Below are 15945 nucleotides of genomic sequence, written 5' to 3' on the forward strand. Positions count from 1 at the left end.
GTCAAGTACTTTTATCATAAAAGTCTAGTTATATTACACGGAATAATGCAAACGACTTATCGGCTGAAGCACTGAGTGTCAGACAGCAAGACATTATTTGACCATTAAATAGCAGTTACATTAATGTTTAGGAATTAAAAGATGTCCACACTGACAAGGCGTGTTCTTTCTCCCTCTTAGCTATAATTAAATGTTTTAAAAGACTGTCACAATGACAAAGCACTATCTCATCCATCATCACTGTGCTCCATCTTTGTATCGCTATCTTTGTTTTACATTACTTCCTATAGAAAGTTTTTCATTTCTTTTTTCAGAGATCGAAAAGATCATCATTCCATTATTTCTTTATCTGATTCAAAACTAATAATATGAATAAATGACGGTCAGATGGAATATTTTGAAAAAGGACATTTAATTTACAGATTAATCACAAGCATGATTGCTATACCAAGGCCATCTTTATCGAACATGTAAGGTAGCAGTGAGCTGATGGATTTGCGATGTAGTTTAATAATGCTTTGTTTTTGCTGGGCTGCCGATTCATCAATTTGCTGGTGGTGCGTTAGTCTGTAAAGGCAGATGCTATAAAATATAGAGCACCGTTTAACTTAGAGCCACCGGCATAACAGTGTAGCACTACATGCAAAAATGATCTGAAAACTCATTATCTGAAAATTATTAATATAACCAGTCATATTCCTTTGTTTTTGGGTGGTGTGCAGCACTCTGCTCTTCAGTCGGAGAGCAGGGTGCGTTATTATAGCTTAAACGGCTGAATTCCTTGACCTCAGAGGCGAAGTAGCTTGGTGTAATGAAGTGTGTCAGGGAAGCTAGCAGTCTAGCCACCAATGCATCAGTTGCATAAAAGCCACAACAAACAACTCTTAAGGCTTCACCTCTTCTGGCTCCATTCGCTATCGTACATTTTCAACACATAATTTGATTCTCTGTTGTGAGAGAGCATTTTCCTTAATGGCTTTCAAAAGCAACAGTAATAACCTTAATCTTTAGTTCAAGGAAGCTGATTTCATAATACGAATCCTTTTGTTGGTTTTGTGCCCGAAACAAATATGAAATGATTCAATAATATTATAATCCCATAAAGCCCATTGCAAACCAAAAGACCTTTCATGCCTTTTAGGATTCAGCTTTTTCCTTTTTGTTAAGGTCTTTCTTTTTTTTATGCCAATTTATTTTTCCTCCTTCAAACAGTTATACAGTGCAGATTTCAGCCCTGCTCTCTGACAGCGCTGAAGGGTAGTTTAATGTCTCGTATTTTTATTTGAAAAGCACAAAATAGACCTGGTGCATGTCAAGGCAACAAAAGTTCACCCGAACAACAGAAAGACTGACAAACAAACTGCAGGCAAGGCAAACTCTCCCTCTGCAGTCAAGGACCATGCACTGCAAGGATTCTTCTGAAAATGACCAAAGTGCACCGATATCAAAATAAACTTGTATACCCAAAAAAGGAATGTCTTATTTAAAATACAGTGACTGAATCCAAAGATGTGGTTTTATTACATTTAATTTTACATTTTACCATGACCTGACACAACTCGTGTTCATTCTCTCCTCTTCTCTTGTTTATCAAACCATCCATGTCTTTAAATTCCTACAGTTCAGAAGAATGGTTGCAGATTGAATAAGTCAGTCATGCCATGCAGTTAAATCAGACACAATATGCCTTTCTATCTGGCCCACGCCCTCCCAAACAGTAAGATCCTGAAAAGACCTTGAGAGTTAGCTGAGTCACCTTCGCTGTTCGATCAGGGAAGGAAATTAGGAAAGGAAATGGAGGATTATTAAATCTCTTTTTAATCGTGCGGCACATACACACAATGACACGCTGAAATAGACTCTGCATTTAACGTGTTCTAGTAATAGGAACAGAGATGTATAAGAAATATGTTAAAATAGTAATATGAAAATGTATTTTCATTAACCCCTAAACAAATCCAACTAAATGATAGCAGGGCAATGTCAGCCTGTAGGTCAGCAGGCCAATCTACCACTTTGGTCTAGACGGAAATATCTCGGCTATTGGATGGATTTCCATGAAATTCATTAATGCCCCCCTGGGTCATTAATGTTTCCCAGAGGCTGACGCCTAACGACTTTAGCTCAAAGCATTGCTGGGCCTAAGTACAGCCTCACAGAGTTGTAGGCTGTACACTCTCAGTCTAAGGGTTTGATATATGTTAACTGTGTGCCTTTGTAAGGGCCATTTAACGTGTGCTTACGCTGTACTCACAGTTGTGTTTATGTAAAAGGACGCTATTGATTCTGTGTGGGAGGAGGCACAGTGGATAGCCTATCTGCAGACAAAAACGTCTGTACAATTGCCCTGTCATTTTATCATAACAAGGGGAGCACAAGAGGCACGATTATCGGAAATCTTAAGAGAAAGGTCGATTTCTTGAACATCAGCAGGCTCCTTGGCAGGTCTGACTGAGTTAACCTGTGCTTAGTAATGACTTTGGAGCAGCTATATCTGTCTCTGCCCACCCTGTGGTGACTGGCTCTCTGTTTGAGGAGGAGAGAATTAGGCTGGGATTAGTTGTGAGATTGATTAAAATGCTCTTGGACCCATGTAGGGGGTGGTTCCTAATGTGGAACGTGCATTTATAACTGAGGCAGGACAAACACAAAGGATCCCTCCTGCAGAGACTGTGGTCTTTGTGTAATGTGTTATGTTAGGGTTGGCGACGGATCTGAGAATATAAACCAAGCATTTTGGTGAAGACATGCATCGAAAATGTTTTGTATTTTTTTATATTAACTTATTTCACAGAAAATGACAATGTAATGCTACATTTAGGCCATAAGGTCTGTGACACTGCCAACTAACTTGTCATGTAATTTCACAGGAAGTGAACGCACAGGTGACCTTGAATTAATGTTGCTTTTTCTAAAAGCAGAACGAAAGGAAAGGATAACAAATGTTTAATATAGAAGAGTGTTTGGGAAGAGAATATTGTTAGCTTTGTTATGCAGTTTAGGTACATACAGTTCACGGACAACGTTTTACCTGATAGCTCTCTGTATTAAATCTTATTCTGAAAGGTTGTCCAGGAACAATTTAGAAAAGGTTAATCATTCATAGGAGATTGTAAGAAATAGGAAATGTACGGATATTTTTAAGATACTACTCCATTATTCTCCTCACTACAATGTTGATTACCCGCTGGAAATGAATAAATCAATCCTGCATGACCAAAGAGCAAGACACTTAAGCTTTTTGTGAAAGGGTAAAATAACTGGCAAGACCTTATTTGCATACTTCTGTGTTGATGACAGAAAACGTAGAAAAATGTCAAGGCAATTTTCCTCATCTCAGCAAACTATTTGAAACCTTTAACCTGACCTATTTTTAAATAACGAAAGAAACCACGCTTTCAATTATACTCTACAGTTTTGTGCAGGGGCTGATTTTTCAGTTTTAATGTATTCCTGCATTATTTGTCATATTTATAATTTAAATTGTTGCATTCTGGTCCGATTGTCTCCCTTCAAAGCACACGGCTTCCCAAAGGCATGCCAGCCAAACTTAGTAACAAAGTAAGTCAGTTAAATGTATTTTTTGCTAAAGCCTACAGTACACTATGGACTGGGCCTGGACTGAAATATATATTAGGTCTGCACGTTGGGACTTGACTACTAATATTGGAACCTTTTGGTTGATGCTGCTTCCCTTCAGTTTGTATTGTCTTTGAATGACAATGGCATATGTTCATGCCGACCAAAAGTATAATCAAACAGCTATCAGTGAATAAACAGGGAAGAGAATATATTTATTTTCACAGATTCACCTTAAAAAAGACAAAAAACTGATGAGATGAATCAACATCATAACTTCACCAAAAAACATATTTATCCAACACATCTAATCCAAATCCTGTGTTATGGTCCTGTAGTGGTGGTTTTGTCTCCGTTATATTAAAGAAGCCCCAATATGCTAATGGTGGTTTGTGGTTTGTCATGTGTGATATAGGTTTTTGTGCATGTATGGTCTGCAGAGGCTAAAATAAAATACAAATAGGAACCTGAAAATGAGCTTAATATGTCCTCTTTAGAAGATCTTGCCAATGTTTTGACCACAACCATTAACAGAATGAAAAAGAAAAGTAATGTACAACACTCTATGACACAAATGTGATTGGTCAACTTCATTTATTTTGTATAATTTCCTATGGTATGACATTGTCCTCTAATTCTCTGCCTATACATCTAGAAAAATCACTAGCAAGGGTTTATTTATCTGCTCCATCTGAGCCTTACTGTACATTTATCTCTTTAACCTGAACCTTATCTTTGGCTAAGCTAGGCTGAGCACTGGAGTCCCACACCACTAAGGACCATTCCATCAATGGTGTTTGGCATTGTGTGAGAAGATAATTCTAATTTCTTCACCATTTGTCTTCTTCTGCAAGGTGTCAGATTGTTAGTCCACAACCAGTTCATAACTCATAATGTACATTATGCAGACGACAGACATACAGACAAAGCCTTGCTGTATTTGCCCTCTTCTCTATTATCTTCACCAAAAATGCCCGGTCCTCTAATGATAGATAAGAAAGATCGAAAAAATGATATAAGATAAATTGTGATTATGCATTTACATGCACTCTGATTATTGGTTTAAATGGATAATTTGCACTCTCCACATTAGCTTACAAACATGTATCCAGTCCAAAATGCTGCTAGATTGCTTCCCGATTATGTTTTGTGACTGTCAGGCTAATCATTAGATTTTTCATCAAACATTTGTGTTTTATTTTGGCTACAAAATATTGGTAGTGTAACTAATCAATAATGCATGAACTAGAAATTACATTTTGTGATCACAACATTTAATTTGCGTTCCTGTGGTGTATATAATCAGCAGCTAATATCTGTGTTTACCCCATTTGCCTTGTCAGTTTTATTTTGGTAAAATATGTTCTAAGTGCTGCATGATGCAATAAGGTTCTCATTTAGTGTTGATGCATTAATTACTGTCACACACACACAGGTCAAACATTTGGATGCAAGTGTCTGCAAAATATGTTTTACTGTTGTTTGGATATGATGTGCATATCTATGTCATAAGATACCATTTGTTGTACTCTCAAATATTGTTCACAAATCTGAAAAAATCTGTGATAGTGAGCACTTTGTGAGGTGAGATGGATTATCTCGGCAAAGGAGAAGTGCTCACTATCACAGATTTTTTCAGATTTGTGAACAATATTTGAGAGAAATGGTTATTTTGTGTATATAGAAAATGTTTTAGATCTTTGAGTTCATCTCATGAAAAATGGGAGCAAAAACAAAAGTGTTGCGTTTATATTTTTGTTCAGTGTATATTCACATACAGTAGTTAATAAAAGCAAGTAAAATGAGGGTGAATTTAATCCGAAGCAGTTTCTCTCTTACAGTTTTGTTCTGTGTGTCTCATTGCACTTGTGGCAATGCACAACACACTCAGCACCTGATCTATTTCAGATTTGCAAAAAAAATCTTCATTGCATCGGATTAACAGATGTTATTGTTGCAAGACAAAACTCTGATTGCTTAATTAAACAAATTCATCACAATCTTGAGTAAACACAGGCTGGTAGCATAGCCATAGCTCAGGCTTTACTGCTTGGATTGCAACTCAGCTCGACAGCTCTGTAAAAACCTCTGAGGCCTTTGATCATGGGATGTTCATTTCAGCATCGCTCCAATACAAGAGGGAGTCCCGCTTTTATTACAACCTCGAGGAACATTAAGCTGAAAAGGATGTTAGAGAAACCTCATTGGTTATATCTCAGTCTCCCTAGATGTATCTAGCCTGTCCTTCCAAAACTGATACTGTTAGAGTGAAAGATAGGTAAGGGATGGAGAGATATCAACAGTACTGAGTGAGTTCCCATATTTTGTGACAAAGCCGGATGCTGATATATATGGGGCAGAGAAAGGTTGAGCTTTGATATCTAAAAGTTTCAGAAGCAGATTTGTGTTCAGAAATGACGCTCGGGTAAACATTTCCAAAACTCAGACCTTTAATTCCACGTTAATCCTCTTTCCTGCAGCCCTGAGCGTGGCTGACAGGGACGCCCGGTGGAAAAGCCTGCTTTGGGTTCGGAACGCTGGCTTTGAAGTCCGATGTTTCTATCGAAGTCCTAGAGTCGTTATCGCATGGCAGCTTTCCCTCGACCCTTCATGGGATTAAAAACTCTGTTTGTTTGCTACAATTTGTTCCTTCTATTTCCCAGTTGGGAAATATACAAGATTTTCAGCCAACAATGGCATTCATTATGTCACTGCAGAGGATAGTTTTGTCTTTTGATCTAGATCTCTTCTCATGTTGATCCAATCTGAACCGCATTGTCCTTTTTAGGAACTAAAAAGCCTCTACGAGGATGTTTTGATTTCTGTTGTGTTGAAAGTCTTTATAAAGTTTTCCAAGCTCAAACTAATTATGCAGGTTTGACAACATTCATTCATGTTAAGACTCTTGTAGAATCATGCTGTGAACAAGGATTTTGACGAAGCCTCTTGGATATATAATCACCTTTCTTCAACTCCACAACAAATATGTGTTTATGAGTTAGATACTTGTTTGTTTGATTCATCACTAATGTTCAAGGAGGAACAACAAGCCCTCAGGGGTCGGTACAACAAGGACCATTCACAATTAAGAATATAGTAAACATGAAATCAGATATATGTATGTTTGGTCTACAGTCAATACGTAACCATATGCTACTAAATCTAAAAACTGTGTATAGAAAATATTGTTGTTGAAATTAATTGCAACGGTTCAGTTGTGGAACACAAGGGGAAGGAGCTATGATTAACTTATAAATTGTGTTTGTGCACTTACTGTACAACTAGAGGACTTACTCAGAGATGACTTTCCGCCCATTGTACTCAAAACCAACAAGGGTAATTTCAATTCGATTTAGAAACAAAGAAAGCTAAGGGTTGTGTGTGTGTGTGTGTGTGTGTGTGTGTGTGTGTGTGTGTGTGTGTGTGTGTGTGTGTGTGTGTGTGTGTGTGTGTGTGTGTGTGTGTGTGTGTGTGTGTGTGTGTGTGTGTGGAAAGAGTTTTCAAAGAGTGTCGCAGTATGAGTTTGGCCATGCTTCAAAAATGATGAATGACTTAATTTCTTGTTTTGTTCTGCCCTTTGAACATTTTTATTCTGTGAGTATTTTTGTTATCCCAAAAATAAATTGCAAGGCAACAGTGGCCGGGAAAATCGAACATTGTGTCTAATTCTTATGATTTGCTTCATATGGTGCTAAGTCATATTGCTGTCTCAACGAGCCCCAAGTTATATAGGCAGAGAAACGGGGGCGATGTACCAATATGTTGCTTCACTGCGCAGACTAGGCCAAGAGCTTTCTTATTAGCCTAATTCCAAGTGTTTGCTTCAAGCATCTTAAAACGATGTGCCATATCATCTCAAATAACGACTACTACCCCTACAGTATAACATTCTGAGTCTGCGTCTGTATGTTGTGCATCAATGCAGCTATATCTGTGTTTGCGCTAGTTTGACTTTCTATCCCTCTGTACTATACACAATCTGCTCTAAGCCGTAAGGCACTAAGGCGCTTGATGACTCATCAAACCTCCAGAGATGCAACAAAACCCACCCATCCATCCGTACACAGAGAAAAACAAACACACAGGGATGCTTAAAGGACTATGACCCTGACCCCTCTCCTTAACAGGCATGACTTGGCACATGCTAAGCTATTGCTCCCCCTTTGACTGCTGGGAATGGTGTGCTTATTGTGAGCCCTCTGCTGTACATCACTTTTGATTTGTCTGTGCAGCACAGGCTTCTTTCAAGTGGTTTCCTGTATTGTGAGCACACACACCCACGCACACACACACACACCCACGCACACATACACACACACACACCCACGCACACATACACACACACACACACACACGCACACACACACACACACACACACACACACACACACACACACACACACACACACAAACTTAGTTCCATGGGCAGTGGCGGCTGATGGAAAATATTTTTGGTGGGGCTATGTTAATGGTGACAAAACCATACTAGGGCGGTCTGGGGGGATCCTCCCCGGAATACTTTTTTGAGAAATTACCCCTTAAATCATGACTTCTGGTGATGTTAGAGGGGAGGGGGGGGGGACAAATTGAGGTTTAAAAATATGAGATAATCCATAATCTTCAGTGTGGTTAGCTATGAATCTTCCTGTGCAACAGTACAGTAGGCCCACACAAACTGCAGAACACTGGTGCTTTGGGAAGACTCAAATGATTGAATTCCCATTTAAAATCAGGAGACTAAATACGAACATTGTGTGTGTGTGTCATACTTGCCAACCCTCCCGATTTTCGCGGGACACTCCCGCATTTCTCCCGAATTCTGACAAAATCAGATTTACTCACGACTGTTTCCACTCTGACTTTAATACAGCTACACAATTGTTTGGTTTCCATGGTAGCGCGTCTCTTTAGTAGCGCACGCAACTCAAAGTGAGGGTGAGGAAGATGAAAACTGAACAAGAATCGACAACTCCACCCTCTGCTCACTCCTTTCCTGTAAAATACAGGTCCAGCCCACACATATGCTCCATGGTGCTACGCAGTATTCGAGTTGAGGGGGGATGAGGGGGGATGGCATCCCCCCTGAAATAAAAACGGTCAAAATCATCCCCCTTCTAAAACTGCCATTCCCCCTTTCCATCCCTTATGTAACTTTATCAATGAACGTGGCACTGGTATTACTGCTATTTCAACATTAATTTTGCGCATTTTGAGTAAAATACTGTGGGCGAGGGAGCACGCACACACGCAATGACATTTTTACCAAGTCACTGACGCTATACTATGCGAGTGCCCTAGAGGGCGCCAGAGCGCCGTGATGCGCCTGTTTGATCGATGCCAGAAGCGCAGGTAACGGTCATCACAATGGCCAAGCAACCAGGAGGACAACGCGATCTGAGGGACTTCATATTTAAAAATACTAAAAATAACATTTCAGGTAAGTCAAGAGTCAGTAATCTTAGTCATTACTCACTACTTTAGTCACCAAAGGTGCAATCTATGGACATAAGCAGCAATAACAACTTAGTTATGATGAATTGGAAATGGGGGACCCTGATGTAAACAAGACGAAAGTCTTTCTCTGGTCTGCATCCCCTTAACAATTGTATGTTTTGAGCTGTACTGTACTGTACCCAATATACAAGCTGTTAATGAACTTTTCAATCAATCAATCAATCAATCAGTTTGGAGTTATACGTTTTTCTCTCGTGTTAGCTAGCTGGTAAGACTCAAAACTGTTGATGAAATGATACCACCAGCACCAGAAGAGCTGAAACCCCTCCTTCAAGCAGTGAACACTCTGGTCATCTCCACAGCTGAGTGTGAACGTGGGTTTAGTCAGATGAACATTTTAACCACAACTAGAAGCTCCCTATAGGTAAACAGCATGTCAGCCTTGCTTTTCATCAAGTGTGTTGGCCCTCCACTGAACAAGTTCAGACCAGAGGTATATGTCAAGACTTGGCTTCAAAGCCATTGCTTAGCTAACAATCCGAAAGCAAGAGCCAGAAAAATTGAGACCAAAAAGCATGATTATGAAAATCTTTGGAAACTTCTATGAGATGGGGGAGAGTGGAGTAGGCAGCCATTGACAACATTGGTCCTATTTTGTATTATCTCTATAATCTTTTAATATATTTTCATATTTTGTAAACAATTTCAATTTGCACTTAATGCCCTGTTAAAAAAAGTAACATTGGGAATGTTAACATAAAATATTTGTATTTAAACTGCAATAAAATGATGACGGATCAATATTTTTCCAATTTTTTTCCTCACATTTTTCATGAAGAATTTACATAATGATTTAATTAATTACGATACAAATGTAACCCTTTAGATACCGGTTTTGATCGTATACCAGTAACTGCTTTTTTGAAAAAATACACTATAATTCAATATTCTAAAAACTATTTTGACTTTATTATTAGTATAATCAGTTGATCCATCTGAATAATAAATGAGGGACTGTTAACCTACAAGATGTGTACCATATACTTCCATTATAACAGGGGTGGGGAACCTTTTTCCCCTCAAGGGCCATTTACATGTTTCCAACTTCCTCCGAGGGCCGTACAAATGATTGACCTCTGCTTAAAAATACTAAAATCACAGCCCATTCATTTCGCCTTTCTTTCATGCTGTGCAAAGAAAAAGCAACCTCTTAATCCAGATATCTTACCATGACTCACGCATGCATGCACGTGCACGGTTGTGGCATGACCACCCAAACAGAAAGATATTGGACACAACATGAAAAATGAAAAAGATTTTTTTTTAAAGCATCAATCTGGTGCACTTTGAGAGCAACATTAGGAGATCTATGGATATCTCAACATCCATATCCATATGAAACATCCATATGAAACAGAACTGTAAGAAGATTTTATTTTTATTTATGGATATTTTACAAATCACTCCCCTTTCAAACTGTATTCTTGTTTATTAATAACAACTTTTTTTTACTGTCATATAATATTTTATACCTGTTTACTTTATTCTCTTGTTTTTTTATAACTATAATGATCATATAAAGATGTGCCTTTACCTCACTGGTTGTAGAAAAAGCTTCTCATATGTGTTAGCATAGCTAGCTAACCAGATGCTAATAACAACAAAGTTATTGACTGTATGATCAGTATGACAGATGAACAGATCGCCACTGGGCTTTCAAGACACAGCAACGCAACAACTGCGGCATGTATTGTGTACGGCTCCTTATGGGTACTGCAATTTTTGGAAGACCCGGAGCGACATTCCGGTGCTCTCCGTCAGAACTGCACCCCAGAGGAGACATATACCACGTGATGACACGTTAGGCTCGTGTTGTGTTCAAGGACCCTGACCTTGGCCAGGAAAAACAGGCCCTCGCTTGTTTAATTTGTTTGCGGTCTAGATTTCTTTAATTTTTTTCTTTTTTGCGTGCGTTTATAAATTACCTCGAGGGCCGTACCAAATGGTCTCACGGGTCGTATACGGCCCGGGGGCCGGAGGTTCCCCACCCCTGCATTATAACCACATTTTTGTATCCCCTCCCCCCCTTTAAATTAAAGTGAAAAAAAGATTTTGTACTAATTGTTCTCTGCATTTGACCCTAAATGTTAGTGGTGCCATGGCAGCCCGGGGACCGACTCTAATTCTGAGGTGCCTTGGTCAAGAGCAATGAAAGGAGTATCTGAACATCCATAACATGCATGTTGTTTTAGGAGTATAATAATTGTCTTTATGCTGGTTGGCAGGGTCGGCTCTAGAACAACTTGAATGGGGGGGCAATCATTTACCAAGGGGGGGGCACACACTGCCGTCAACAACCAACACACAAACACCAACTTCAATTTAAAAAAACATGCTGTAAAGTCTATTGTCTTTCACACACCTTGCAGGGGTGTAGTGCTATTGTATAGTGCACCTATGACTTGTGCATACATGCACGGTTGTGGCACGACCACCAAAACAGAAACATATAAGGACAGAGGGTGTCGTTTTCTCATACTGATATTCTGCACAAACTGAGCTGTTGTATTTGCTGTAAAGTGTCTTTACTGTAGGTTATTTTTTTAATTATATGTACAGCACTTTGGCTCGACCAAAAATCGTTGAAAAATGTGCTATATAAATAAAACTTGATTTGATTTGATTTGGACATAGGCCACCATATAAAAAGTGTGCAAATGTATTTAGTATCCTATCCATGTGAACATGTTTTAGGTGGGGGTGGACCTAACCAGAGGGTCTGGGGGCATGCTCCCCCGGGAAGATTATTTTTAAAATATTGAAGTTAAATGCATCAATCTGGTGCACTTTGAGAGCAAAGTGAAGAGATCTATGGATAGCCTACATCTCTCAGCATTCATATGAAACAGAACTGTACACAGATTTACTTTTTCTTTATGGATATTTCACTAATCACTCCCCTTTAAACTGTATTCTTGTGTTACTGTCCTATAGTATTTCATACCCGTTTTTCATTTATTCTCTCTTTAATAACTATAATGATCATATAAAGGTGTTCCTCGAAAATACTTACATAAATAGTGACCAAACCGTTTGAGACCCACTGAGATAACCTACACTAAAGTTAACTATCTAAACACTGAGAGAGTCCTTACCTCACTGAGCTGACGTTATAAGATCCTCTCAGTCTGACAGGAGAGGACTCTCCTCCACCTTGGTGTAGAAACAGCCCTTTATATCCGTTAGCATAGCTAGCTAACCAGATGCTAACCACAACATTCCACGTTACCGCTCGCGCACTCACAAAATGCGCTCGTGCCACACACACACAGAGCCGAGCTTGAATGAAACACAGAGACCCATGTACTTGTACTGTACTGTATATCATATTATTTTTGATGGCTTTACTGTATAATCAGTGTAACAGACGAACAGATCGCCACCGGGCTTTCATCTGAACACACAGCCACGTAATGATAACAAAAAAAAGGTCGGGGTTCATTGGTCAAGCAACACACCAATCAGAGAGCAGCAGTGAGCACACCTCAGGCTGTGTTTTATATTTGTATTCTTTATTTCTCATGTATTTCACACAAAAAACCTTTAGTGGAAACGTTTTCACTTAGCCTATATGATAAAAAAAAGAAAAAATCGGCAAAGTGACAAGGCTTGCCCACCCTGCGTTGGGGGGGCACAGTGACTCATTTGGGGGGGCATGGCCCGCGAATGACCCCCCATGACGCCGACCCTGCTGGTTGGTCTCCCACCCTCGGCGGGTTATCAGCACAAATTATGTCCCCATATGATAAAATCCACCATCCCCCCTGATTTTTTTTTACAACTTGAGTACTGGCTACAGGCATTGCCCTTACAACTACAATGAGCATGTAAATGTTAATCTACAGCTCCGGCGATCCACTAGCACCGGAGTCTCCACCTGCAGTCAACTACTGTAGCGTCACCTTGGATACGAGTCCAAACAACTCACAGACACACAGGCCAGGGCGCTGACAGGGCGCCCTTTGAGCATCAGATCTGACGACGCTGATTGGCTGAAATTGTTTCGGCGGCATAGTTTACAGATAGCAACAGTCAGCTTGTTGGCTGCTGCTGCTCTGGCTGAGGGCTCCTTTCTACCGCCCGGACGAGAGAGGGTAATGATACGCTGCGGCCAGGCAGGAAACTTGTGACTTATCAGTAACTTTAGACATCGTAAAACAATTTTAAACGAGATTTTATTGTAGATTATACATTTTACTGATACCAACTATATAATATTTACCTTGTTCTTTAAAAATAAAAATATTTTTTTGAAATATATTTTTTTATTTATTTTTAATTTGTAATGACAATCAAACATGTGGGAAGAGGGGGGGCGGCGCCCCTAGTGCCCCTATGGGCCGGCCGCCACTGTCCATGGGGACAGCAACACCTGCCTGCAGTTTCATATCCTGTAAACCCCAGGAAACAGACAGACAGTAGTGCTTGTTGTGATTTGTAACGCTTTAGATCAGGAGTACGAAACCTGCCTTGAAGCCCTTGGAATGAAGCATGAAAAAATATCAATGCATGTGCAGCTGTTGAAAGCACAATGCTCCCAGAATAAAGCATTGTAGAACATAGCACCTGCCTTAAAAGTAATTATTTCTCCGTCTCTGTCTGTTCTTGTTTGTGTGTCCACTGATCTCTCACTCTGTCTTTCTTTCTCTTCTTTCAGACATCCGTGGACTGCAAACCTTTATGGACCAGTCGTCTCGGATGGGTCTGGATGTTTCTCTGCAGAGGGTGGACCGCAACGTCAGCCGAGTCTTCACTGACCTCTTCAACACGATGCGCACTGAGGAGCTCAACCGGTACCGGGACACTCTTCGGCGAGCCGTGTTGCTCATGAGCCCTCGAGGTGCACAGGTGTTCATCCACCAGGTAGGCTCCGTTGTTTTTAGATTGTTCATTATCGAGGGATTAGCAACAGGGGCAGAGAAATAGTAAGAGCTACTGTAGACTTTAAAGATGATGACCAATAAAGGTATACACATTTGTCTTTAACCCCAAATTGACAACTGATAAAACATTGAATTGCTTCAACTGTTTTTGAATGAACAAACACGACAAGGTAATTGATTTATAGAAAAAATAAATCGTTTTTATTGGAAATTGGTCACTAACACCACAATGGTGAACCCTGTTAAATCTGATAAAACAAGATGCAACTGCCTTTCCTAACCATGTAGAGTTCTGACTGAAAGCAGATGGCATGAGTTTGGAGATCAGTGTACTTGACTTCAGTATCGAGTTGGCTAGAAAAACATTTTAGGTGCCAATATTCTTCAACAACTGGTACAAATATATATCTGGACAGCAGAAGCAGTTTTTCTACTGAAAATGTGGCCTTCACTGCACTGCCAATGAAGAGAGTTTTGTTTACTGTGCAGATCAGCAGCACTGCATATAACCCCCGGCAAGAGTCAAACAAAGTCAAAGTCATAGCCTCGGTAATTTGCATCGTTCTTAGCTCTTACCATTCTAACATGGAAGCTAACCTCTTCTCTCTGTGCTGCCGCCACATCGTGCGTCTTAATAATAGCAGTTGGAATCAGAGGAACGTGCACAAGTTCATAGACCTTTTTACTGTACACATTGTTTTTGTCTTACCTTGCTTAGTTCAAAGCTCATTTGTTAATCAGCTGCCCTTTCCTCAGTATGTTTAATTTGAGATGATGTGTGTGTCCATGCCTGACCTAAAGTCCAGTCAACCAAAAGTAATTGTGTTAGATCTTATGATAACAAAGAACACATTTATCTATCTCCTTGCTCAGGGGACAGACATAAGTGGAAGATTTTTCTTTTAATTAATCCATGCTCTTTATTGCTTTGGCATGACTGAAGAAAACACTTGCGTGGCATTGGCAGAGTGTTCAGTGAAAAACATGGCCACATTAGAGCGACCTGAGTGACTTGTTTTGCACAGTAAACACGTCACCGTCTGACACCTAATCTTCTGGCCACCTGGCAAGGAAAGTAAACACTGATAAACCATTGAAGATTTCCAACTCAAATTAAACATTGAACCTCGAATACAGGGCAACAGATACATGGAGGTTGGGATAAAGTTGTAGATAGAAGTTAACTCCAATCTATGTATGTATTTCTGTAAAGGAGAAGGTGAACTCATAGTACATAACACATCCATTTATGATTGTTGGTTGGTTAGCTTTTCCATGCATCTTGTAGGGAACATACAGTCAACCCGGTATCACGGTGAGACGTGAACATGTGACGCTTTACCATTGCTGGGAGACGTGAAGATGTCACGGTTTAGTCTTTTCAAAACGTGAAAAGCGTGACAGCTACACGGTATTGTTAACCCATGTTAACCAGTGGAGAAATACCCGGAAGTGCCAAGCAAATGGTCTTCCGCGCCTATTGGTCGGTTTTTATTGTCAAAATTAGATGTTTTTAATTTATTTTGTAATCCTCACACTCGATTTCGCCGATTTTCTTGTGGCTCTAGCTGGTCAAGACCTCTTTCAGCAGAAACAAAGGCTACGATGTTAATCCATTTGTGTTGTTGTGGAAATAACGGACGTGACGTTGTGTGATCTCTTAGCAACTGAAGTCTGTGAAATATAAACACCACTAAGGTTCAAGGGTCAAGGGTTTTTGTTATCAGATGCTAGCTACAGTGTAATTTTCAACCCGGTATCACGGCAAGACGTGAACATGTGACGGTTTACCATGCTGGGAGACGTGAACATGTCACGGTTTCGTCCCCTTCAAACGTGACAGCTACACGGTATTGTTAACCCATGTTAACCAGTGGAGAAATAACCGGAAATACCAAGCAAATACTACCCCGACGTAATGATTTATTTTTTAATAGTCACACTCGATTACAGCGATTTTCTTGTTGCC

The 15945-nt window shown here is 39.9% G+C and overlaps 1 protein-coding gene across 4 annotated transcripts in view; it reads left to right on the forward strand.

Moving 5' to 3' along the window:
* Window positions 1-15945, forward strand: part of grid1a (glutamate receptor, ionotropic, delta 1a) — a 236533-nt gene that overhangs the window by 147484 nt on the left and 73104 nt on the right. For all 4 annotated transcript variants that reach the window (XM_034238004.1, XM_034238006.1, XM_034238005.1 and 1 more), the window contains exon 4: window positions 13751-13956. In XM_034238004.1, the coding sequence (XP_034093895.1) occupies window positions 13751-13956 (206 nt within the window). The remainder of the gene's footprint in view (window positions 1-13750; window positions 13957-15945) is intronic.

This window comes from Gymnodraco acuticeps, unplaced genomic scaffold, assembly GCF_902827175.1.
Source record: "Gymnodraco acuticeps unplaced genomic scaffold, fGymAcu1.1, whole genome shotgun sequence".
In the NCBI taxonomy this organism is placed as follows: domain Eukaryota; kingdom Metazoa; phylum Chordata; class Actinopteri; order Perciformes; family Bathydraconidae; genus Gymnodraco; species Gymnodraco acuticeps.